This window comes from Meles meles, chromosome X (genome assembly GCF_922984935.1).
Source record: "Meles meles chromosome X, mMelMel3.1 paternal haplotype, whole genome shotgun sequence".
Classification (NCBI taxonomy): Eukaryota; Metazoa; Chordata; class Mammalia; order Carnivora; family Mustelidae; genus Meles; species Meles meles.
In genome coordinates this window covers 131,707,868-131,733,111 of record NC_060087.1, presented here as the reverse complement: position 1 = coordinate 131,733,111, position 25,244 = coordinate 131,707,868, and the positions used below count along the sequence as shown (strand labels likewise).

The 25,244-nt window shown below is 60.9% G+C and overlaps 2 protein-coding genes across 6 annotated transcripts; one reads left to right on the top strand and one right to left on the bottom strand.

Moving 5' to 3' along the window:
* Positions 1-3,108: 3,108 nt before the first annotated feature.
* Positions 3,109-18,519, bottom strand: PLXNA3 (plexin A3). 5 transcript variants are annotated; one of them, XM_045996060.1, is made up of 34 exons: positions 18,185-18,518; positions 17,924-18,038; positions 15,852-16,475; positions 15,023-15,562; positions 14,614-14,796; positions 13,602-13,730; positions 13,423-13,523; positions 12,957-13,080; positions 12,718-12,874; positions 12,539-12,638; positions 12,250-12,364; positions 11,865-12,065; positions 11,636-11,732; positions 11,282-11,472; positions 11,055-11,200; positions 10,856-10,976; positions 10,638-10,774; positions 10,359-10,529; positions 9,948-10,041; positions 9,611-9,850; positions 9,376-9,519; positions 9,062-9,296; positions 8,819-8,961; positions 8,482-8,738; positions 8,306-8,372; positions 8,047-8,193; positions 7,799-7,958; positions 7,539-7,642; positions 7,207-7,303; positions 6,725-6,915; positions 6,274-6,443; positions 5,630-5,842; positions 5,253-5,403; positions 3,109-4,198 (listed from the first exon to the last, which is right to left on the bottom strand). In XM_045996060.1, the coding sequence occupies exons 3-34, from the start codon at positions 16,446-16,448 to the stop codon at positions 4,103-4,105; spliced, it is 5,619 nt and encodes a 1,872-aa protein (XP_045852016.1). In that variant the 5' UTR covers positions 16,449-16,475; positions 17,924-18,038; positions 18,185-18,518; the 3' UTR covers positions 3,109-4,102. The 5 variants fall into 5 exon arrangements, with proteins under 5 accessions (XP_045852016.1, XP_045852013.1, XP_045852015.1 ...); XM_045996057.1 differs by lacking the exon at positions 3,109-4,198 and having other exon boundaries at positions 4,723-5,403; XM_045996059.1 differs by lacking the exons at positions 3,109-4,198; positions 17,924-18,038 and having other exon boundaries at positions 4,723-5,403; positions 18,181-18,518.
* Positions 18,166-25,244, top strand: LOC123934782 (basic proline-rich protein-like). The gene is made up of 2 exons (XM_045994846.1): positions 18,166-18,814; positions 25,081-25,244. Exons 1-2 carry the CDS (start codon positions 18,166-18,168, stop codon positions 25,242-25,244), a joined length of 813 nt encoding a protein of 270 aa, XP_045850802.1.

Here is a 25,244-nt window from a genome sequence, read left to right as displayed (position 1 = left end):
GTGTGGCTCAGTCAGTTAAGCATCTGCCTTCCGCTCAAGTCATGATCCTGGGGTTGTGGGATCGAGTCCTGCATGGGGCTCCCTGCTCAGCGGGAGTCTCCTTCTCCCTTTGCCTCTGCCTCTCCACCCTACCCCCTGCTCGTGCTCTCTCTCACACTCTTTCTCAAATAGATAAATAAAATTTGTAAGAAAAAAATAGTTTACATGAGAAGAACAAGGAACCCAGAAACACTAGAATCAGAGCTTTGTGGCTGACGGGACTTAGCTCAGTGACGAGGAGTGCTGGGACAATTGAGCTTTTCGGCGGAAGGAGTGCGCTTGCTAGAAAGTCCTGCGTCCTGTACACTGGCCCAGCCCAGGGGCTCTGGCGGTCCTTTGGTGGGTGTCGTGGGACTTTCTCCATAGGTGATCAGGTTTCCTCAGGATAAAGACAGTTTTACTTCTTCCTTTCCAATCTGGGTACCTTTTAGTGAAGAATGTCTCTCCTGGTCGGAGGTTGGACTTTGCCCGCTTCTCTGCGTGCCTGCTGATTTTAGATCGGACGCCAGACGAGGTCTTCCTCGGTGCTGTCTATCTTTGATTCCTGAACAGATCTGTGAGCTTTAGTCTGACATGCTGTTATGTGACCAGGAACAGTTTGATCCTTTTCAGCGTACTTTGAAGATTTGTTCCACACACCAGAACAGCTCAATGTAGCAGTCATTTTCCCCCAACACTACTGAGGCAAGACCCTTCTGGGTGGCCGGTCTGATGCCTCCTGAATTGTGAGGTTTGTCCTCCTGACCGGTGGGGACAGCTGCTAGGTGCTGTCGTGCTCGAGCGTCGGACAGACTGCCTTCCGTTCGTCAGATGGTCCTTACCCCAGCCTTGGGCAGTTCCCTCACGCACGGGCGATGACCAGTGGTCCGCGGCTTACTCCAGCAGGCCCCTGTGTGGATATGCAGGCTTCCCTTCCTCCACTGCGCTCCCCGCCCTCGGCCCTACCAACTTGGGGTCCCCGGGCTTTCAGTCCCGCCTCCTAAACTAGGAGTGTCCATTGGGCTCCACCAGGAAACTTCCTCTGCAGACAATCACAGGGTGCATCTCTGATTTCTACCCGCCCAGAGATCGCTGTCCTTCATGCGCCATACCTGCATTCTTTATGGTGTGTGTTTCGTCTAGTCCGTGTGGTTTGTGGGGCTCCTTCAATCGAAGCCCCCCAAAGTGGGTTGTAACTCTGTTCTCCGTTAGTCTGGATGCAAGAACAGAAGATCTGCCATGGCGGCACATGGAGACTGTGCTGCGTGCCGGCGGGGAGAGCGACGCTGCCGGGGGGTGGGGGGCTGCGGTCGTGATGATGATGACACCAAAGACTCGCCTGACAGCAGGTGACAGCAGGGGTCTGTCTCTGTCTTCCTTTTTAAAAATCATTTTTTAAAAGATCATATTTATGGGATGCTTGTGTGGCTCAGTCAGTTGGGCCGCTGCCTTCCGCTCAGGTCATGATCCCAGGGTCTTGGGATCAAGTCCCGCATCGGGCTCCTTGCTCAGCAGGAAGCCTGCTTCTCTCTCCCCCTCTGCCTGCCGCTCTGCCTGCTTGTGTGCTCGCTCGCTCTGTGTGTCAAATAAATAAATAAATATCTTTTTAAAAAGACATTTATTTTAGAGAAAGGGAATGTGCACACAAGCAGGGTGGAGGGTACAGAGACAGAGTCTCAAGCAGACTCAGCCCTGAGCGCAGAGCCCAACGTGGGGTTTCACCTCGGGACCCTGAGATCACAACCTGAGCCGAAACCAAGCGTCAGATGCTCCCCAGACTGAGCCACCCAGGCGCCCCTTCAAAATCAGTTTTGAGACTTTCTTGATGCATGAGAAATTCGCTCTTACACTGCTATCCACTTTGCTTCCCCTATTCATTCTCCCAGAATGGTTCTATTCTACTCGCTCGCGGTTTCTTTCCCCCAAGGTTAAAAACTGACGCGTTTAGTCTTTCATTGTTCCTGTGACCTTACAGCGGGAATGTTCGAAAACCATCTTCCTTGGCCTCTGTCTTCCACCTGCCTGCACTGCACACGTCCCGGCACTTCCCTTCGTCTGGGCTTGAAACCTTATCCTAGATCAAGCAGCTTTCTCTTTACCCTTTACCCCTCCTTTTTCTTTACTGTGTTTGAAGTCAGGTTTAGTGAGGTCTGTTTTCCATCCTGTAACCTCCTTTTCAGGCGTGCAGGTCTAGGAGTTTTAGCAAATGCATAGTTTTGTAACACCACAGTCCCCGCCCTGGCCCCACACACGGACTCCTGAAGCTGCTGGGTGGAGCCGACACCCAAGGCAGATCGCACAACTCTATCGCCCGCCCTCCCTGGGCTCCTGTCTGCCTCAGAGACAAAGAGCCCTTCAGGGTGGCCGACAGAGGGGGATGGGACCCAGCCCCCCTCATCTTCTCTGGCCTCCTCCCCTCTCCTCTCTACCTTCTCCCTCTGGTCCAGCCACATGGGCCTCCTCTCCTAATAGGCCAGGCCCACCCCTGCCTCAGGGCCCTTGCACAGGCTCTTTCAGGTCTGGAAATCCCCCCCCCCCCACCGCGTTCCAGCTGGCTCACTCAAATCTCATTCCTGGCCACTCTATTTGCAGTTGCATCCCACTTCCTCCCTTCCTGTGTGACTTTAACAGGTGGGGGGTGGGGTGGAGAAGTAGGCAGGTGCATTGGGCTGGAGGCAGCTGGGGCAGTAAAGCACTGTCCGATATGGAGGGGTTTGGGTGCTACCAATAATACTGGGGAGTTCTGCACAGAGGGAGACGAGATCCACCTGCTGCACTAAGACTAGAATGAGGGCAGGCAGGTGGGACAGGAGCCCAGGGTAGCTGGGACCTGGCTGGGGGCGTGGAGGTGGGCAGAAGGGAACAGATTCAGACTGGATCTTGAAGGGAGAGCCACCAGGGCCGGCTGAGGGTGGACATGGCCCCAGCCCTTCTCAGAGCCTCGGGACCCCGGCTAGAGTTAACCCACCTCCCCCCCCCACCCAGGCCGCCAGCCTCCCCACCTGCTGCTCTGCGCACCAACCACCCACTTGCCCCCAGGACAAAGCCACACGAGTCTCCATTTTCCCAACACTTAATTAGGAAAAGAATTCCATGAACAATGACAACAGAAAGCTCATGCCCTAAAAGAGGAGAGAAGTGGGTTTGGGGGCCCAGGAGACAGGGCCAGAGCCCTCAGAGGAGGAAGAACCCAGGAGTAAGGCACGGCCGCCGTGACCAGGCCACGCCGGGCAGGCGCAGGACAGGGCGGCTGAGGGCAAGTACGGACAGCACGGGGGACGTGTGGCAGTAGGGCCGGGGGAAGGAGAGTTCCAGAGTCCCCAGGCCCGCTTCTAGTTGTCCCGGTGCTGCCAGCGGGGCCAGAAGAAGGTGCCATCTGACTCTGGAGCTGTGTCGGAGGAGTATCTGTGGCTCAGCTGCGGGGAGAGCCCTGGGCCCCGTCACCGTCCACGGGCGGCGTGGGGGGGTGTCCCCTCCCTCCATCCCCCGCCCGGCCCCCAAGTGTTGCTGGTGCCGAGACACCCCCCACCCCTGCTTGGAATGGGAGGGGCCGGCCACGGCGCAGGGGGGAAGGTGCCCGAGGACAGGCCAGGGCTGCTGTTGTCACAGAGGAGCCAGGACGACTCAAGGGCAGAAGGTGCGTGTGGGCGACAGCATCCTGGAGAAGGGACACACGGTTACAGATGGGGGTGGCGAGAGGGAGATAAATTAAATAAATAGGCTCTTGGGGGTATAAATAGCGAGGAGGGCAGGGGCTGCCACAGCACAGGGGCAGGAGGGCTGGGAGGGGCAGGGGAAGGGGGTAGGAGGGCTGGGAGGGGCAGGGGGAAGGGGGGCAGGGGGTAAGGGGCGGGGGGGCAGGGGGCAGGGGTATTGCTGCTGCCGGGGTCAGGGGTTGGTCCTGTCACCCCTGCCCCCCCCACAGGGCCCAGAGGAAGGCACTAATGAAGGGGGCACCTAGGTGTGCCGGGGCGTATTGGCCCGGGGACCCCCTGGCTCTGCCCCCGCACCCCCTGGATCCGGGGCTCAGCCCGGAGGACAGCTCAGGACCGAGTCGCCACCCCCCCAACCGGTTCTGCCACCCTTAGCTGTTGCCGGACACGAGGCTGATGATCTGTTCCAGTTTCTGTCGCAACTTATGCTTCCGACAAGAGGCATCTCGGTCCAGAGCGGTGAGAACCTGGGGGAGGAGGGTGTCCCCCCCGGGAGCGGGGCTGGCGAGGAGGGGCCGGTGCCCTCCGGCCAAAGCCCTCCTCCCCAGCTCGAGCTCTTTCTTCCCCGGCGCCTCGGCGTACCCCGTCCTCTCTTGGAGGCCCCGGGCACGGGGCAGGAGGCGCGATCCCTCCCCTGGCAACTCGGGGGGCAGCTTCTCCCGCACCCCAGAGCCCCTCCCGCTGCAGAACCGGGCTCCCTGCTCTCGGGGGCCAGAGGGCAGCCCCTCCCGAGAGCGGCCCAGACGGCTGACCCCGAGTTCCCCAGCCCCTCGGCACACACAGCTCCCACAGCCCCCCGAACCTCTCGGGCGGGTCTCCAGGAGGCGTCCTGTCCCTTGACCAGCAGCAGCCCCCGCGGAGCCCCTCGCTGCTCCTCCCCGACCACCCCCTGCCCCGGTGCGCACGTTATGGGCGGCCCTTCCCGACCCGGGAGGTCACCCTGCACCTGCCCTCTCGGGGTCCCTCCCAGCCCTCTGGCCACCCCGCCTCAGTCTCCGTGGCCGCTCCCTCTCTCCTCCGCCACCTCCGAGTGTCCCAGGGCCTCAGGGCTCGCTGCGTGGGCCGCTTGTCCCTCTACACGGGCTCTGGGCCGCCCCCGGTGAGCTCATGCAGGCTCCGGGCTTTCAGGGCCGGGTCCTGGCTGGCAGGTTCTCATTTCCAGTAATAATATATCCTCAATTCCACAACTCTCTGTTTCTAGCCTCCTGAGGCTGCAGTCACAAAAGCCACGGGCCCTATAAGGCACTAGCCCAGCTCACCTTCCGGCCTCACCCCTCCGGGCACCCCCGCATCCACCCATCCCTTCCCTGGACCTTTACCTTTGCCTGCGGAAAGCATCCCAGGCGCTGACCTGGGGACTGGCGAGGCGGGGCGTCATGAACAACCTCAGAGATGGTCTCCAGGCCCCCTCTGTCCCCTCCTGCACCCTGGAGCTCCCTTACCCTTACTGAGCCCCCCAACTTTGCCACCAAGTGCATGGTCGGAGCCTAACAACTGGGGGCCTGTGGAACTGGCACGCACCTCCTGGCGGTACTTGGTGACATAGAAGTACAGTTCGCTGAGCGCGCTCAAGATGTTGAAGTCACTGGCATGGAGACGCGACTGCTCCACCAAGTAGGCGTCCATGTCCTGGTCGCTAATGGATGCCATCTTCGCGATGTCCCGGTAGTACCTGTCGGAACCCTGAGTAGGTCACAGGGCCAGGTGCCGCCGAAACCCCCGACCTGGCTCTCAGGCCATTCTCCGGGCCTCCTTCCTAAAGTCGACAGGGCTGGGGAGAGGGCGGGGTGGCAAGCGGGCTCTCTGGGCTGCCCAGTCAAGCTCCCCTCCCCCACAGCACGCCCTCCACCCCCCCAACCCTCCCCCAGGCCCACCCAGCAGGGGGCCGCAGGGCCCACCTCTCCACCCAGCTTTTGTAGTTGGGGATGTCCTTGGCGTAGAGCAGCTTGTTGGACGGGGAGTCCTTGCCCAGCCGGTGCTCGGATGTGGAGCACGAGTCCATGAAGGTCTGGGCCACCACGGACAGGCAGGCGTCCGTGATGCTGCTCTTGTGGATGTCGAACACGAACTGCGGGTTCTTGATCACGTTCACCCAGAAGCGCAGGGGCAGGCTGGGGAGACGAGCGAGCGCCTGAGGCCCCTCCCCCCCACCAATGCTCCCCGGCCAGCCTGGGCATGGCCAGGGTGACGTAGTGAGGTTAGCCGTCCCTTAACACCCCACCAGCCACCTTGCAGAGAGAAACACGAGCCCGTGGCCTTTCATCCTAACTCCACGGCCAGCATCCCCGCCTCCTCTGCTGCTCGCTGGCAGCACTGTGGCCCCCCGGCCCTGTAACACCCTCCCTGCGCGGTCCCCTGTCCGGCGGCCCCCCATCCAGCGCCCCCCAACACAACCCTCCGTCCTGCGGACCCCCATTTGGTGCCCTCCCTGCATGGCCCCCCATCCCGCGCCCTCCCCACGTGGCCACCCCCGTCCTGTGGCCCCCCCATCCGGCGCCCTCTCTGCTCGGCCCCCCGGCCTGCAGCCCCCTCCCGGCGGTACCAGTTGCTCTTCCAGGTGTGGCGCACGTCAGGGTCGCTGATCTGGCGCTGGTCGGCCTGCTCGTCCAGGAAGTCGAACATGTACTTGATAGCCAGGGGCAGGGCCGATCCCCGGTGGGCCGTGCTGAACACCGTCTCGAAGAGGTCGTCCACGAACTTCTGCAGCGTGCCCTGCATGGGCTCGGCAAGAGCACAGGCCGTGAGCGGGCCGGGCTGGGACAGCCCCGCAGCAGAACTGGGGCAGGGGACAGGGGCCTCGCCCAAGACAGGCCCAGCCTCAACCTCCAGCTGGGAGTTCCTGAAGCAAAAGCCTTGAGAGAGGCCCGCCGGATGTGACCGATCCCGTGGCCTCCCCCCACCCCGCCCCAGGGCAGGCCAAGCCTACCACAGGGCCAAGGCCAGGCTACAAGTCGACTGGGCTCAGGCCACGGTGGCTCCCAGCAGGCCCGCACCTTGGTGGCCAGCAGTCGCGTCAGGTAGATCTCCGAGACCATCTTGCTGCCGCGGTCCCCCTCCCGGTGGTCGGCGTGGTCGTGGTTCTTCACCAGGTGCCACAGCTTGGTGCCCGTCTCCTGGTCGGGCGTGATCATGGGTGCCCGAGAACGGAGGCTGTCGGGGCTGCTGGCCGTGCGCAGCAAGCTCTCTGGGGCCGAGGACAGGCATGGCGCTTAGGCCAGCAGGGCCAGCCGGCCCCCAGCCCGGTTCTTGCCCTCTCTGTCCTGGGAGCCCAGCAAGTGAAGGGGCGGCCTGCCTGCTCTCACTGGCCCAGCCCCACCTCTAGGCTCCACGAAACTCCAGGCCTCCCAAGGGCAAGGCCTGGGGAGGCCACCAGAAGCAAGCCAGCCACGCAACGAGGGGGCCCCCTGTTGTGGATGGCTGACACAGCCTCGAAGGGCACAGAGCCAGCAAAGGGCGCCGTGCAGAAGGCACCTACCGTAGCGGCTGAGGGAGCGGGTAAAGGTGAAGGAGTCGGCCATGCCGCAGGCGGACGCTTGTTTGGGCACCAGCGCCACCAAGGAACCGTCTGTCACCTGGAAAGCCGGAGACAGAGGCAGGCGGTGCAGGAGGCTGAGGGGCCAAGGGCCTCAGCCCCCACCCACCCTGACCCCGCAGGGCGCACGGGCAGAGGCACCCGAGCCTCCCCGAGCAGGAACCGTGAGCACAGGGGCAGGAGAAGGGAGGAGCCAGTGCCCTAGCTTCGTGTCGTCAGGACGGGGCCATGGCTCCCAGGTGGCCCCGGGGACGAGCAGGCCCTCTGCCCCGCACCTGGTAGTGGGCCAGCGAGTTGACCCTCTTCCAGTCACACTCGATCTTGGTGGTGACGTCTTCGTCCTGGAGGATGATGCGGGCCATGCGGCCCTGACGCCACTCTGCAGGCCACAGACAGCCCTTGAGGTCCTGCCCGGGGTCCCCCCGCCTCTGGACCCGCTCCCCTCCGAAGACAGAGCCCAAGTGGGGGTGTGAATGCCAGCCAGTGTGATGTGGCCACAGGATGGGGGCCGGGAGGAAAGGAAAGGGCCGCTCACCCAGGTCCATGTCCTCAGCTCTGGGGCGCTGGGAGTACGGGGTGCCCTTGTACACGGCGTCTAGCAGCTTATCTTTGGCTTGGGTGATGCTGTCACAGTTGAGAACCTTCACCGGGACCTGAGTGCTGCCCTCGCTCTCCGGGAACACGCAGTGCAGGGTCTGAGAGTGGGGGGGCGTCACGGGGTGGGTCCTGGGTGAGGCTCCCTCCCCTGTGCCTGGAGCCCAGCCCACCCAGCCCCCAGCTCACCAGCGTCTTGTAGTCGATCTGCTGCCGGATGAGCTTGTCCTCGCTCAGGGAGTAGCGGGCCTCGCCCGTGATGGCGTCGATGGGGCCCTTCTCCATCTGCTGCTTGATGGCGCAGTAGAGCAGGAAGAGCGGCTCCCCGGCGCACTCCTGCAGCCGGCGTCGGGCACCCGGGTCGCCACCTGCCTGCCAGCTAGCCACCTCCCCCGTCCCCATGTCCCGTCACCCCTGCCTGCCCCCGGCCCCGGCCCCACCAGCGCACCTTCAGAAACTTGTGCAGCAGGAACGTGAACCAGTTGGTAAGCATCTTCTCGGCCACCGACTCGGTCCTAGGGCATAAGGGGCGCTGGGCCAGCGGGCAGAGGGCAGCCCGCACGGGGCCTGCTCTGGCAGGGGTGGGGGGCGGGCCGGGGGCGGGGCTGGCTCCCCTCCCAGTACCTGCGCAGCAGCAGCTTCGGGTGGTTCCGGCTCTCCAGGTTCTTCTCGATGAGGTCGGCGAGCAGCTGCTTGAGCAGCCCCGTGGCGTAGTCCAGACGGCTCTGCAGGACCACCATGGTGAGCGAGGCCACGGTGCCACGGTCGCGCATGGAGAAGCTACTCTGGGCCTCCAGCGTGTGGATGAAGGTGAGCACGAAGGCGCGGCTGTGCAGCAGCTGCCCGAAGAGACGCAGGGCCTTCTCGACGTGCGGGGGTGTCTGGAAGGGACGGGGAGTCTCAGAGAGCGTGGGGCATCCGCCGAGGGGATGAGGAGTGCGCAGGCAGGGCGGGGACTCACGTCCAGCTCCTTGAGCACCGGATGGGCCTCGATGCCCGGGAAGAGCACGCGCACGGCGTACGTCCGGTAGTCCAGGAACGGGATCTGCACACCGTCCATGTGGCTGGTCAGCTCGTTGATATCCGTCTGCAGCTCTGCGAAGGCTGGGAAGGGCAGGGGAGCGGAGTGAGCAAAGCAGGGGAGAGGCCCCCCTCCTCCCCGCCCCCCTCCCTGGGCCCCGCGCCCTGCCCCCGGCCCAGGCACCTTCCTTGCACTCCAGAGCCACGCGGGACTCCAGGTTGTCCATCTGCAGCTGAAGCCGCTGGAGCGTGCGGTCCGCGTCCTGGCTCTTGCGCTGGTAGGCCACCAGCACGGCGGCGATGGCCAGCAGCAAGAGCCCGCCGCCCGCCGCCAGGCCCACCATGGCCGGCAGGGTGAGCGCCCGCTCGGCCGTGATGTGCAGGGTGCCCAGCCAGAACTCCAGGCCGCCCACCAGGACCTGCGGGGACCGGCGTGCTGTGAGCGCTACCCCACGCCCACCCCACGCGCCCCTGGTGGCCTCCCCCGGCCCCACCCACCATGACAGGCTGCCGGCCGGTCTGGCGCGGCGAGTCGCATAGGAGCTGCGTGTCGGAGACTGTGAGCGCGCACGGCTGGCCCCCGATCAGCACCGTGTAGTTGAGGCGGGAGGTGCCAGCTGCTGCGGGGATCAGATTCTTGCCCTGTCGGCGTGGGGGGGGTGGTGACATGACAGGGTCGCGGCCGCGGTTCCCCACCTCCCCGCCTCTCCTGGTCCCTGTGCCCCACTCATACCTTCAACACTACGTGGGAGCCGGGTTTGACATCCAGGACGCCAGAGGGCCCGAGTGGCTCAAAGCTGGGGTCCGGGTAGTAGGTGAAGGAGGAGCGATTGAGGGAGCGGGCCGTCTGCACGTGATCCAGCAGGAAGCCAAACTCGTCGGGGTGTTCTCCCTGGGCCTGGGGTTGCGGCCGTCCCAAGAAGATGCCGGGGGCCTTACACAGCATGGCAGTGTCGTTGATCACCTGGCAAGTCTGTGGGGACAAGGGAGGGCAGCCCAGTGGCTGAGGCCACAGGGGGCAGGGGCGGGCGGGGTGGGGGCGGGGCGGGGCCACAGCAGCCGGCACTCACATTGGTGGTCTCGATGCCTCGGTACTTAGCCCGGACCCGGGGCTCCTGGACGGTCAGTAGGTGGGTCCCACTCACAGTGATGGCAGTGCTTCCGCTGGGAGCGGTAGGGGGAGGGGCCTCAGGGGTAGGGTTAGGGTCCTCCCTCCCCCCATTGCCCCCAGCCTGGCCCAGTACAGCTACCAAGGCTGCGGGGGAGCCCAGGGCCTCCTCGACCCAGGGCACTGGGTGGATGCCACGGGCCGTGTCAGCGGAAGGACCGGGCCCCTCTGCCGCTGAGGGCTCGGGCTCCCAGGAGGTGTAACCTGATGCCTGAGACTCTGGCCACCAGGCAAGGCCCCAGAACAGCTCCAGGACACAATCCCTGACTGCCATCAGTGCTGGCCAGGCTCCCCATTTTGCCTAGGGTCTTACTTGATTATGCTCCAGGTGGGCTCAAGGCGAGTGACAGTGGGGTCCTGGGTGTAGGTGTAGAGGACTCCGGGGCTGGAGATGTTAGCGCGGTCGATGGCCAGGGTGATGGGGGCCTGGCTGGGGCCCAGAGAGGACACGGGGGAGATGCACACGATTGCCTCGGCGTCCCTCCTGCATCGGCGAGCAGGGCGCTTAGGGCAGGCGGCCCAGGGCCGGGACCCACCGTGCCTTGTGTCCCCTATGAAATGCCCAGGCTGAAGCTGACAGGGCCCTGCCCACCTCACAAACTGGCACTCGCCATCTCTCACGGTCACAGTGACCCTGCTGCCGGCGTCCAGAGAGCTCCCGGAGATGGTGAGTCGTGTGCCCCCCGAAGCGGGGCCCCGACTGGGACTCACACGGTCAAACGCTGGCGTCTGCGGGAGAAGCACCCTTGAGGGGCAGCTGGGGGGGGGGCTCAGCATGAGTGGGGGGTGCGGGACAGGCAGCTCACGCACCACGAAACTGTAGAGCTGCTCAGACTGCGTGCGGAAGTCGGCCGAGCAGTCGCCCACGCAGAGCTCGGCAGGCCCAGGCGGCGGGCTGGGCACCAGCGACTCCTCCATCTCACACACGATCCTGGGGGTCCGAGAAGGTCAGAGCAGGCTGCGGAGGGCCCCGGGCTCAGGGTCCCGGAGCGCACACAGCCGCACTCACCTCTCAGCGCTGACGTACTCTGAGGGGATGGAGTTGCAGCGCACACCCGCCACCCGCAGGCCCACCTCTCGGTAGCTGAGGCCCAGGTTCTCGCCCACGATGGTGACCCGGGTGCCACCCTCCTTGGGCCCCATAAGGGGGTGGATCTGCAGAACAGGAGGAGAGGGGACAGGGTGAGCCCAGATTCGCAGGTGCCCGGCCGACAGAAGAGGGCAAGGGGGACTGACCTGGGCGATGCGGGGGTGGCTGCAGCGGGTGCCCTTCTGGCTCGGGTGCATCCAGTTGGTCTTGGGGGCCGGGCAGTGGGCCCGCAGCTGGCACCTGTGCTCCGAGATGCACCAGCCACAGTTGAAGCGAGGGTCAGCCTTGAGGCAGAGGCCGCAGCTGGGCCGCTGCGCCCAGCACTTATACAGGAGAGCTGCGGGCAGAGGGCACTGCTGGGGGGCAGCCGTGCAGGGGGCCGAGGGCCCGGAGGACCCCGATGAAGGGTCCCCCCCACACACACACACCCCGTATGCGGCCCCAGCTCCTAGCAACCAGGCCCCAGGAGGCGAGCTCACCGGCTCCATCCCACTCCTCACCTCGGAAGGTGGCAGGCTTGTCGATGGGAAAATCTCCATCCCAGACCACAGAGAAGTCCAGCTCCGTGTCCCCGTACTCGTCACCTTCATAGGAGTACTGGGAGAGAGGGAGCTGCATGAGCTGGGGGGGGTGCTGGCCTTAGCCCCGCCACACCCGACCCCCCCCACACACGCCCGGCCCGGTCCCTGACTCGGCCCGGTCCCTGACTCGGCCCGGCCCCGCCCGCACCGAGGCGTTCTGGCACTGCACACTGCTGCTGTTGAAGCGCACGGCCGGCACCCGCTGCTGGCGCCCCTGCACCCGGACCACGCACTCGTAGTTCTTCTGGCCGGACTGTGGCTGCGGCAGGTTCTTGGCCCGCAGGGTAAGAGGCTGCATGACGCCCACTGGGATCAAGAGGTCCCCGCTGGGCAGGATCTCAGGGCAGCCCTGAGGGGAGAACACCCGTCAGCCACACACACACACACACACACACACACACACACACACATACACACGGGGCTCCCCGGGGGAGGCTCCTAGAAACCCGGGAGATCAAAGGCAGAAAGGTCAGAGGCCAGCCTACGGAGAGCCCAGCCCCTGGCGCGCAACACCTCCCCCGGCCCCGCCTCACCTCAGGGCTGTGGACCCTGCCCTCCTGGAAGGAGCACTGGTGGGGGTGGCTGGTACACACGTGGCGGTACTTACACCAGTGGCAGGGGTAGGGGCTGCCCACGCAGGACACGCACCTGGCGGGGGAGAGGCCTGGGAAGTCAGAGGACTGGGCCCGCCCTCCTACCGCTCTCCCCCAGGCCCGGCGGGGAAACGGAGGGAAGGGGGCACGAGGGCCCACCTGAGGCCCGCACAACCCAGCAGGGGACAAAGAGATGTGGGGGACAGAGGTCAGAAAGGCCAGGACTCACGACTGGAGTGCGCTGCAGTTGTAGAAGACGAAGTCGACCCCGGCGAACTTGACCCCCGTCTCCCTGGAGAGCAGCTGCAGCCGCACGGTGCGGGTGGCCCCTGCAGCGAGCCCAGGGGTGGCCGTGAGCGAGCCCGGGACGCGGAGTGCCCCCAGCCCGGAGAGCCCCAGCCCACTGACCATGCCCCCGGGTGAGAGCCCGGAGCTCCTGGAGGGAGGGCGAGGGGCACTGCAGCTCCCCGGAGGGCAGCAGGACGGCCTCGCTCTCTGTCACCTCCTCAAAGGCACAGCTCACGCCCGCGCTGAGGTCTGGCACGTTGCGCACGGCCACAGTCAACTGGGGGAGGCAAAGGAGTCAGAGTGCGGCGTCCCCCCTCCCCCCACCGCCTCGCCCCACGTGCATCCGCCAGGCCACTCACCTGTACCCCGGGCGAGGTCACCGAAACGTTGTTGGGCCGGACCCGCACCTGGACACACTTGCTCAGCTCCTCAGCAAAGCCGTGTGGGGCTGAGGCACCCGGACAAGCCCCTTCGCGGCAGCATCTGCGTGGGAACAGGCCAGAGCCCGTGATGCAGCCGCCCAGGAGGGCCCTGGCCAGGGGAGTCGTGGAGGTCTGGAGGGAGGAGGGGCAGCCGGCCCAGCCCACAGTGCCACAGGCAACAGTGTGCTCTGGCCTTGTCCCCTGGGGTCCGAGGAGTGTCCCGGAGGATGGAGGTTCTGCTCATTAGTTGGATGAAATAGAAGGGGAAGGAGGATGAGGCCACAAGGGCATGCCTGGGAGAGATGGGCACGTGGGCAGCCCACAGGGGGTCTAGCCGACTCCTCCCTGGAGCAGGGCCTCCGCAAAGCCGCCCTCCCCGCCGGCCCCCTGCGGCCACCCTCACCTGTGCCGCAGAACACACCAGCCACAGTGGGGGTCCCCTGAGCCAAGGCAGGCCGCACAGCTCCCATACTGCTCGCAGGTCTCCACTGGGAGCTGGCTCACCTGGGGACAACTGTGTCAGACCCACCCAGCCCCCGCCTTGCCGCCCGCCGCCCCCCCCGCCGCCCGCCCCGGGCCCACCTGCTTCTCACTCAGGAGGTAGATGTGCCGGTGATCAGGGCTGAAGAGCAGGTCCCGGAGTATGGGGCTGCCGTCCGCCACGGGCACTGTCTCGTAGAGGTGGGCGTCCTGGGAGCCGTCCACCCGGACCTGGGCCACGGGACAAGCCAGCCGGACGTCACAGCTGTGCCACGCGTACCCAAGGCATCCTCTTATCAAGCTGCAGCCGGGGCCTGCAGGGGCTCGGCACTCAGCCTGCCCCCCATCCCCCGCGCCCGGGCCCCCATGGGCAGGGGAAGGAGGGTTCAAAGGCCATCCCTAGAGGCCACTGGGGGTGGCCTCCAAGAACTAGAGACGGAGAGATTCATGGTGCCTAGGCCTGGGGGAGAGGGGAGAAGAGCTCGGGGTGGGGGAGGGCGTTTTGCGGGATGACTCGTTCTGGGAACAAGAGAGTGACAATGCTTGGACTGTAGAGCACTGTTCTGGAGACTCACTGAGAGGCACACCTTAAACTGGGAGCACGGTGTGCTTTGGGAATGATGCCTCCCCAGCGTGGTTTCAGATGCACACAAGGGCCCAGGAGGGGGACAGACCGGGCTCCCTTTACGAATCTCCCCCACCCTGTCCCGCGTTCCCAGCCCTCCTGGGGGCAGCACAGGGACAGCCGTCCTGACTCCTGTCCCTTCAGAGCACAGTGGAGCTCCCAGAGTCCATCTCCCCCTCTCCCACGACCCCCTGTCCCAGAATGGAAGCAGCCCCAGGGCCCATGAGGGGACAAGAGGGCACAGGCTTGGCAGGGGGTGGGGGGTGTCCCAGCCACATTTCTTCCTCGATGGCTAGCACAGAGCCCCCAAGATGGGCCTGCGCTGTGTTACACGAGCCAGCCCTTTTGGCCATGGCGGGCACCAGCATTGGTGAGGGTAGAGTGTGCCTGGGCTCCTGGGGCCCGGTCTGGGCAGTCCGCCTCCCCTCCCTGGGTCCTGCCCTGTCCGGGGCCTCACAGCACATGTTCTGGCCCCGGTCCCCAGCCTACCTTCTTCAGACTGCCCGTGCGCGTGCCGATGAAGACCACGGAGTGCTGGCGGTAGGTGTAGGCAGCCACGCTGGCCATGCCGTCGCTGCTGTCGGCCAGCAGAGGCAGCCCCTCGATCACGTGCAGGCCCCCCAGGGGCTGGTTCAGCACCAGCCCGCAGAAGTTTCCATTTATCTGCATGGGCTGGTGAAACAGGAGGGGTGCAGTGAGAGTCAGAGCTGGGGGACAGCGGCTGGACGGAGGCCACGTGACCCCATATTCTGGAAGGAAGCAGGAACTGGAATTGGCTCCCCGCCAGCCACGACCAACTGCGGGGGCCCTGGGACCCCGCGGGAAGTCAGAGGCAGCTAGAGCGGCGGGAGGGGAGGGGGCTGCGGGGGCGGGGGGGGGTGGGGGCAGGGGCGCTCACCGTGTTGATGCAGGGCAGCTCCTTGTTGAGCAGCCAGGGCAGGGCCAGCGTGCCCTCCCCGCGGTAGCAGGACTGGATGCGGCGCCGGATGTGGGCGTTGATGGTGCTGAGGGTGAAGAGGCAGAGCACGGTCTGCCGCGGCGGGCTGGCCCGGTTCTTCTGGCCCTGAGAGAAGACGGTGAAGAGCACGTCCTCGTCAGGCGGCACGCCCAGGGCCTGGGCCAGCAGCAGGCCGGGCTTGGCCAGGTGGGCGCTCTGCACCAGGCGGTACTCCACGCCTCGCCAGGAGCAGCCGATGGGGAACTCCACATACGAGTAGAACTCCGAGTCCCCAGCGCACATGCGCACGATCTTGGACGTGAAGAACTTCTCGCCCGCCGCGTCCAGCAGCGTCTGCTGCGTGTCCAGCTGCAGCGTCAGGAAGTACACGAAGGAGGCGCTCACGAAGCCGTAGATGTAGTAGATGTCGAAGGCAGGGTACGAGGACAGCGTGTCTGAGGGGATCTTGATCTGCGAGGACACGAACTCGTCCTGGTACACCTGGGGAGCAGGTGGAGGGGGCGGCGTGGGACAACGCCCCCCCCCCAGCCCCCGTGGTCCTGGGAGCCCAGGCCGCAAAGGTCACCGACGGCGGGGGTGGGGGGGAACGCCCGCATCCTGGGCCCTCGCCCATCCTCCCGTCCCCACCAGCCGCTCGTCTCCTCCCGCGGCGGGCCAGAGGGAAGGCAAGGAGGGCGCGGGAGCCCGCTCTCGGGAGGGCGGAGCAGAGATACCGCGGCCTGAGCGCTCAGCACCGGCCTGAGAGGGCGCGGGCGAGGGGCTCACCCACCAGACTGAACATGTCGCCGCTGTCCTCGTCGCTGATGAGCTTGCGGGAGCTGAGGGTGGGGAAGTACTCAGACTTGCCGTCCACCGCGGTGCCCACGAACAGCTTGCTGGGCCCCTGGCCCTGCTCCACGATGACGCCGGCCATGGAGTCCGGCTCCTGAGCCCCCGACAGGTAGTGCTCCTTGCGGTGGTGCGGCTCGCCCAGCTTAAAGAGGTCGTCCAGGCGCAGGAACTGGCAGACGCCCTGCCACACGCTGCCGCAGGCCACCAGGCGGCGGGCCGCGTAGTCCACGAGCAGCAGCTTGTTCACGTTGTCCGTGGGCGCCAGGCGGTGCGCGCATGCGCGCATGCTGGGGGGCGGGTAGCAGCGGGCGTTGTCCTCCACGGGCCCCGTGACGTGCGCGCGTAGCTCGGTCAGATTCGGGGCCAGCTTGAAGATGCGGTTCACCGCCCCCACGAACACCTCCCCAGTCACCCGGTGCACGGCCAGGTGGGTGAGTGTAGTGTCCGTCACCAAGAAGGCAGGGAAGGGCCTGCTGCCACCCACGGTCCCCGCCACGGCAGGCAGGACCAGCAGGAGGAGGCCGACAGCGGGCATGGCCAGCAGCTGCACCCGGGGACAGGCCTGAGGGCGGAAAAGCAAGGGCAAATCAGAAGCCTTCCACCCACCCCCACCTGGCCCAGGGCGCTCATCCACCCGCAGACCGGAGTCCCAGATGGTGACCGTGGCCAGGTGCAAAGGGCCTCCACCAGGGTGCATGAGTGAGCAGCGAGCACAGGCAGGCTTGACGGCCATCAGTCACCCCCCAGCCTCCGCTGGAAAGGGGCCAGGAGGCCTCCCTCAACCGGGCCACACCCAAGGGGGCAGCAGAGCCAGATGCTGGGAGAGGCAAGGCGGGAGGCCCTCCCAGAATGAGACGCCAAGCACCAGATCCCGGAGCCGAGGGTGGCCGGCCACAAAGAGCCTCCGCAGGCAGGCCCCAGGCCACGGAGACACCCCACGCCCAATTTGGGGGGAGAGGAAAGGCAGAGAGTGAACAATCACAAGTGTGTGTGTTGAGCTGGGTGGGAGGGACACCTCCCCAGAGTGCCATTGCCACCAGGAGGCCCAGGTCAGATGTCTGAGGCATCAAGGTCTGAGAACGGACCCAGCACCATCACATCCCCAGTCCAGGCTCCAGCTGCCTCCTCGCCCCGAGGGCCTCCCTCAGCGGACTGTCCAGGAGCCTGCTGTCTAGCTACCCACAGCAACACAAAGCCGAGTTGTGCCTGCCCCCACAGCCACGCGCCCAGACAGACATATAAGTCAGGCTCTGCTCAGGCAGCCCTGTGCAGCTCTCCCTCCAGATCCAGAGGTTAGCTGGGGGAAGGGGAGGTGTAGGGGGGCAGAAGGAGCCCTATAGAAAGGAAACAATGTCCCCCAGTACAGTGAGGCCTTGGGGAGATAGGGTGGGGGCCGTAGGGAAAGTGCCCAGCTTGGCCAGGTCCTCACCCCCCGGCCACACCCAGCTTCTCTGCCAGCTGAGCAGCCAACGGGGCAAGGCTCAGCGCTACCTTCCCTGCGCCCAAGCCTGAAGTGGGACACAAGGTACCCAGGTTGGGGGGGGGGGTGCAGGGAACCAAAGTAAGAGAGTATATAAGAGAGAAAAAGAAAAACAATGCATTTGCTAGAACAAGGAATAGGCCCTGCCTGAAACTGCCGACTTGCAGTTCAGACTGATCATCTCTTGTCAGGTCTGCATCCTGGACCCCTAATGCAACAGCCAGAGAAGAAAGGGAGGCGGGAGAGAAGGGGGGGTCACATCCCACCCTAACCTCCTCCACACCCCGCAGGAATACCGGCCTAGGAATGGAGACCTGGAGAGGCAGGATGTGCAACTCAAGCCCCCATCCCAACCTCCACCTGTAAGCGGGAGCCTCAAGCATCACAGGCACACCCAGCGGCTCTGCAAAGGGACAGCCCCTCCCAGAGATGCTCCTCCAGCGCCCCCGCTCCCGGATGCCTCTCCCCGTGCTGCTGGCCTGGCTCGCCCTGCTCCCACCACGGGCACCCCTCGGCCGACCCACTGATACCTAGTGGATGGAGGCGCCGCAGCAGTCCTTGGAGGGGTCTATCCTCAGCCACAAAGGGTCCCCATAGGGCAGGGGAGCTATGGAGCTCGGCTCAGACGGGCGGTCCTTGCAGGCGCTGGGCGCGAAGGACAAGTCAGACCGGCGCCCGAGATGTGAGACAGAGGCAGGGCCCAACCCCTTCAACACCCAGCCGGCCAAGCCCCGGGCCGCTGAGCCGCTTGGCTCCGCGCGGGCGGCGGGGAATGGAGGCCACCTACCTACCTGTCCCTCCGCCGCCGCCGGCTCCGGGTGGCCGCCTGCCAGCCACGTGGACGCGCCCCCCGAGCCCCACACCGGCCCCACTCGCGCGCCCCCGCCGCCGCTCCCCGTGCGCGCCCCCGCCGCGCCCACACACTGGGCAGGCCCGCGGCCGCCGGGGCCTTTTAAACCCGGACCGTACCACCGCGCAGGCCGGGGACGTCCAGGGAGAGCCGGGCGGCCGGGAGCGCGGGCGGGAGCCGCTCCTGCCCCCGGGGCCGCGGGGAGCCCTGCGCGCCACCCGGGACCCCAGGAACCGCCCGGGTCCCTGCACAGAGAGCGGATCCCCCTTCGCCCCGCACAATGGCCGCGTCCGCGGAACACGCCTCTCCCCCTCCTCCCCGCCCGCCGCCTCCGGCAACCCTGGGACCTGTGCGCGCCCGCGCCACACCCCCTCGGGCCCCGCGCGCCGCCGAAGCGCACAGACCCCGCCCCGCCTGGGCGCCCCGAGGCGCGTCCCGGGCCACCTGCTGCAGGTGCGCGGCCGCCCCCGTGTCCACCTGTCAGGCGCGCACCGGCGGAGGACGGCGCGATCCTTGCTCGGGACACCGTCGCCCCCGAGGGCCATACCCCGGAGGGCGCGGCTAACAGCAGGCAAGTGGCCAGCGTCAGGACTGGAGGCTGTCAGCTCTTTACACCTGGCGCCTCACCCAGCTGACCCCCGCGGCCCTGAATCTGGGGGCTTCATTCCCCTGCTTTCTGTTTCCTTTTTCTTTTTAGACAGCTTTATTGAAATAGAATGCACCTATCACATAAGTCACTCATTTAAAGTGTAACACCCAGTGACTTGTACTATATTCACAAAGTCGTGTGACGATTTGCACTATCAAATTCCAGGACATTTCGTCACCCCCCAGAGGAAACTCCCATACTCCTAAAGCGTCATTCCCCCCTCCCCACCCCCGCCCCTGGCAACCACTAATCTACTTTCTGAATAGGGACACCTCATGTGAATGGACTCATACAATATGCATGTGTCTTATGGTTCTTTAACTTTACCATAATGTTTTCCAGGTTCATCCATGATGCAGCATGGATCAGGACTTCCTTTCTTTTTAGGGCCAAATAATATTCCATTGCATGGATATATCACATTTTATTTATCAGTTGGTGGGCATCTAGGTTGTTTCTATCTTTTGGCAATTGTGAATAACGCTGTTAGGAGTATTTGTGTACAGGTGTTTATGGGAACACATTTTCATTTCCCTTCCACCTAGGAATGGGATTTCTAGGTCACATTAACTCATTATTAACTCAAAATTAACATTTTGAGAAAAAGGGTCAAAGAGCTTTCCAAAGTAGCTGCACCATTTTTAAATTCCCATCAGCAATGTATGAGGGTTCCAATTTCTCCACATTCTGGCCAACCCTTTTTTAGAAAAGATTTTATTTATTTCACAGAGATAACAAGTAGGCAGAGAGGCAGGCAGAGAGAGAGGGGGAAGCAGGCTCCCTGATGAGCAGAGAGCCCGATGTGGGGCTTGATCCCAGGACCCTGAGATCATGACCTGAGCCGAAGGCAGAGGCTTTAACCCACTGAGCCACCCAGGTGCCCCCTGGCCAACCCTTATCTGATCTTTTCTTTCTAGCCATCCTAGCGGATGTGAAATGGTATCTCATTTTGATTCGCATTTCCCTGATGACTAAGGATGTTGAGCATCTTTTCATGAGTTTTTTGGCCATTTGTAGATCTTCTGTGACATACAAAGCAATCGGATATGTCTATTCTGTTCTTTGCCCATTTTTCCATTGGGTTTTGTTGTGTTGTTGTCAAGTTGTAGGAGTTCCTTATATATTCTGGATCTTAATCCCTTATGATCTGCAAGTATTTTCTCTCATTCTCTGGGTTCTCTCTTCACTTTTTTTTTTTTTTAAAGATTTTATTTATTTGGCTGAGAGAAACACAGCGAGAGAGGGAACACAAGCAGGGGGAGTGGGAGAGGGAGAAGTAGGCTTCCCACTGAGCAGGGAGACTGATGCAGGGCTCAATCCCAGGGTCCTGGGATCATGACCCAAGCTATAGGCAGCTGCTTAACGGCTGAGCCACCCAGGCACCCCATCTTTCTTCATTTTCTTGATAGTGTCCTTAAATGCCCAAAAGTTTTAAAATTTGATGACATCTAATTTATCCTTCATTTGTTGCTTTTGTTCTGTTGTCATATCTAAGTTGTTTAATCCAAGGTCACAAAGATTTATTCCTATGCTTTGTTCTAAGAGTTTTACAGTTTTCACTCTTAAATTCAGGTCTCTGGTGGCACCTGCCTGGCTCAGTCAGTGAAGCATCTGCCTTCGGCTCAGGTCCCGGGGTCCCAGGGTCCTGGGATCGAGTCCCACATCGGGCTCCCTGCTCAGCGGGGAGCCTGCTTCTCCCTCTGCAGCTCCCCCTGCTTGACGAGACTGTTCTTTCCCCACTGAATGGTCATGGCTCCCTCATCAAAAATTAATTGGTGATAGATATATGGGTTTTTTTCTGGATTCTTTCAATTCTGTTCTGTTAATCTATATGTCTGTCTTGATGCTGATATCACACTGTCTTGATCACTATAGTTCTGTACTAAGTTTTGAAACTGGGAACTGTTAATCCTCTTAATTTGTACTTTTCCAAGAGCGTTTCGGCTACTCAGCGTCCCTTACACTTCCATAAGAATTTTAAGATACACTTGTCAGTTTCTGAAAAAAGAAAAAGAAATCCAGGGGGAGTTCAATAAGGATAAAATTGAATCTGCCGATCAATTTGGGGAGTGTTGGCATCGTAATAAGATTAAGTGTTTCCATCCATGGACATGGGATGTTGATTAATTTTAGATGTTTATTGATTTCAGCTTGGCTAGGCTGCGGTCTCCGGTGATGTGATCAGACACTCGTTTAGGTGTCGTCGTGAAGGCGTCGCGTACATGAGCTCAGCATCCGCAGCTGAGTACCCTTAAGTAAAGACCGCCCTCCGGAGTTGGTGCGGGTCTTGTTAACTCACTGGACGGCCTTAAAAGCAAAAATCAAGGTTTCTTAGAGAAGTAGAAATTCTGCCTCAGGATTGTAACAGAGAAATCCTGCCCGAGTCTCCAGCCTGCTTGCCTGCCCCCGCAACTGCATGAGCTAATTCCTCAAAATAGATCCTCTGTGCGTGTGTCCTGCTATGTTTCTCTGAAGAACCCTGGCTAAACAGATGTTTTCCTGTGTATTTGGATCCTCTTTAATTTCTTTCAATCACATTTTGTAGTTTTCAGTGTACCAGCCTTGCACTTCTTTTGTTAAATTTATTCCTAAGTGTTTTCTTCTTCCTGATCCTATTCATAAATGGAATTATTTTTTTAATTTCAGTATGGATTATTTATTGCTAGGTTATAGAAATACACTTGATTTTTGTCACGCTCTTTTGTCCTGCAACTTTGCTGAACTCGTTTGCTACGTCTAATGGGTTCTTAGGGGATGTCTTGGGATTTTGCAGATATGAGATGATGTCGTCTGAAAATATAGTCTTACTTCTTCCTTTCCAATCTAGATGCCTTTTATTTTCTTTTGTTGCCTAATCGTCATGGCTAGACCCTTCAGTCAAATGTTTGCTGGGAGTGGTGACTTTCCTTTTCATTTTATAATTTGGAATTATTTCAGACTTACAGGAAAGTTGTAAGAACAGTTTGAAGAGCTGTCATGTTTTGCCCCAGTAAAATTACAATGTAACTCGCATACCTTCTTACACTGAAGCAGCAGAAACGTCAGTGTTTCCTTTGATCCAGGACCCCATCTAGGTTCCCACGTTGCATTTAGTCATCACTTCTCTTTATTCCCCTTTAATCTGGAACATTCCTCTGCTTTTCCTGGACATTTTTGAGGACGGCAGGCCAGGCATTGGCTAGAATGTCCTTCAGTCTGGGTTTGTCTGGTGTTTTCCCATGATGAGATTCAGGCTGTGTGCTGTTGCGAGGAGTACCACTCTCTCTCTCCCATGGCGCTCGGTCCTCTCCAGGCCTCTCTGCCTTGTGCCTTCCCTGTAACTGTCGCTTGGAGCGCTTGGATAAGGTGGGGGACTGCCAGTCTCTCGAGTGAACAGTTAACTATTTTTCCCTCTGCCATAAAGACGTTTGTAGGGGAGGGGGTTACCGACTGGCCGGCTCAGTCGGTAGAGTGTGCAACTCTTGGTCTTGGGGTTATGAGTTCAAGCCCCCACGTTGGGTGTAGAGCTGACTTAGAAAAGAGAAGTCATTTGTAGGGGCGCCTGAGTGGCTCAGTGGGTTAAGCCTCTGCCTTCGGCTCAGGTCATGATCTCAGGGTCCTGGGATCGAGCCCCGCATTGGGTTCCCTGCTGGACAGGGAGTCTGCTTGTCCCTCTCTCTCTGCCTGTCTCTCTGCCTCCTTCTGATCTCTCTCTGTCAAATAAATAAATAATTTTAAAGGTTTTATTTATTCATGTGTGAGAGAGAGAGTGAGAGAAAGCATGAGCAGGGGGAGGAGTGGAGGGAGAAGCAGGCTCCCCTCTGAGCAAGGAGCCTGACGTGGGGCTCGATCCCGGGATCAAGTGTGGACTGGCAGATCTTGACTTTATTCAGTGGATTATAGTCCGTGATCGTTAGTTCTCCATTTTGTGTCCACTTTGGTGCCTTCTGACATGGCCCCTTCATTCTTTAAGTAGCTTGGGACTTTTGTCTTCTTGTCCTTTCCTCCCCCAATCCTGGAATCGGCCATCCTTCCAAGGAGCCCTGGTTCCTTTAAGGAGAGTGACATTTAGAAACCAAGATGTGGGGGTGAAGTGTGCTCATTGCCACTGGGGCGTTTTCAGCGGGCAGAGCGAGGAGGTCTCTCTGTCTCCGTCTCTCTATATGTACGTCTATATTTCTGATGATACTTTTGTTTGTGTACACACATGAATATGCACACACACACACAAGTATACACATGGATGTAAATCCGGAGGACATACTGATCCTTCTCATTCTAATTCCGCAATACAAGGTCTTAGCCTTCCCCTGGTCTATGTTGGGGTCTCCCTTCGCCATTATTGGGAGACCCGCTCCCGGCATCATCATTTGCTGGATCCTCCACAGACAGCACTTTCCCAATAGCTGCGCCACAGCCCCAGGAAAAACCTAAGGGGAGTCCGGGATTTGCCTGCAGGATCCTGCTGTCCGCCGTCTTCCGGCTTAAGACGGAGGTTGTAACGTACAATGCCGCATGGACACTGTACATTCCCCTTTAACACGGCCATGTTATTCATCTGAAACACTCTTGGGATCCTTTCTCTCTGCATTTAATTTCAGCTTTTCCCTCCATTCTCTTTTTATTCTTTGAGGATATAAAGTAGCAACATGTGTCCAGAAGTCAAAACTACACAAGAAGGAACTCCTAGGGCAGGGGCGCATGGGTGGTTCAGTCGTTAAGCGTCTGCCTTCAGCTCAGACCATGATCCCAGGGTCCTGGGATCAAGCCCTGCATCGGGCTCCCTGCTCAGCAGGAAGCCTGCTTTTCCCTGTGCCACTCTCCTTGCTTGCGTTCCCTTTCTCGCTGTCTCTCTGTCTGCCAAATAAATAAATAAAATCTTTAAAGAAAAGGAAGAAGATACACCCAGGGAATTGTCCCTCCCTCCTGGTTCCTTCCTTCCCTCCTGTAGGTGACCACTTGCCTCTGTTTTCTTTTTTCCCTTTAAAATGAGCTTTACTGGGGGTACAATCTGCATTTTAACTGTACATTTCAGTGAGTTTTAACCAATATATATCTCTGTGTAACCACCCTTGGGTCAAGATATAGACCGTTCCCATCAGCCCAGAGGCCCCTCCAAGTTCCGTCTACAGCCAGTGACTGCCACCCATTCCTGGGTGGCTAGTGTCATGGTCTCTGTCCCCAGGATGATGGTGAACATCTCATATGCTTTTGTCATTCTTTTTTTTTTTTAAGTATTTATTTGAGAGAAAGAGAGAGGGAAAGAGCAAGCCTGAGCAAGGGGAAGGGCAGAGGGAGAAGCAGACTCCCCACTGAGCAGGGAGGCTACCGCCACAGCCGCAGGGCTTGATCCCAGGACATCCAGAGATCATGACCCGAGCTGGAGGCAGAGGTTTAACCAACTGAACCACCCAGGTGCCCTGTTTTTACCATTCTTTTCTCTCTCTTTTTTTTTAAGATTTTATTTATTTATTTGACAGAGATCACAAGCAGGCAGAGAGGCAGGCAGAGAGAGTGGCAGAGAGAGTGGGGGGGAGCAGGCTTCCCGCTGAGCAGAGAGCCCGATGCGGGGCTCGATCCCAGATCATGACCTGAGCCAAGGCAGATGCTCAGCTGACTGAGCCACCCAGGCGCCCCCCCTTTGCCATTCTTATATCATCTTGTGTGACATGTCTATTCAAATCTTGCGCCCGTTTTGGAAAAGGTGGGATGTCTTCCTCATGTTTCTTGACTTGTATTTCGGAGACAAGCCCTTTGTCATAAGGTATTTCTGTTTTTGTCCCCAAGCCGGTGGCTTGTCTTTTTATTTTCATAGTAGCATCTTTCCAAGAGCAAAAGCTTACATTTTTATGAAGTCCAATTTATTAATTTTTTCCTTTTATGATTAATGTTTTTTGTATCCTGCCAAACTTTGCTTCGTGCAAGGTCACAAAGCTTTTCTCCTGTGTTTTAATAGATGCTTTTTGTTTTCTCAGTTTGGGCTTTTACTTTTCGAACTGTAAGCCGTCAAGTTCATTTCTCTGTATGGTCAAAACAAGGTGAGTGTCCTGGGGCTGCCCTAAGAAGTACCACATATGGAGGGATTTAAAACAAGAGACATTGACCCCCCTCCCCACTCCCGGGCCAGAAGGCCAGAATCCAGGTGTGGGCGGGGGGGGGGGGCTCCCCCTCCCCAAGGCTCTGGGGCTGATCCTTCCTTGCGTCTTCAGCGGCTGTGGTTGCCGCCGTCCTGGGCCTGCCCTGGCTGGTGGGCGCCACTCCTGCCGCCGCCGCCCAGCAGCCTCCTCCCTCCGCACGGGCCACTGCTGCCTCCTACAAGGACACCATTCGTCTTGGATTAGGGTCCATTCTCCTCCAGCATGACTCATCTTGA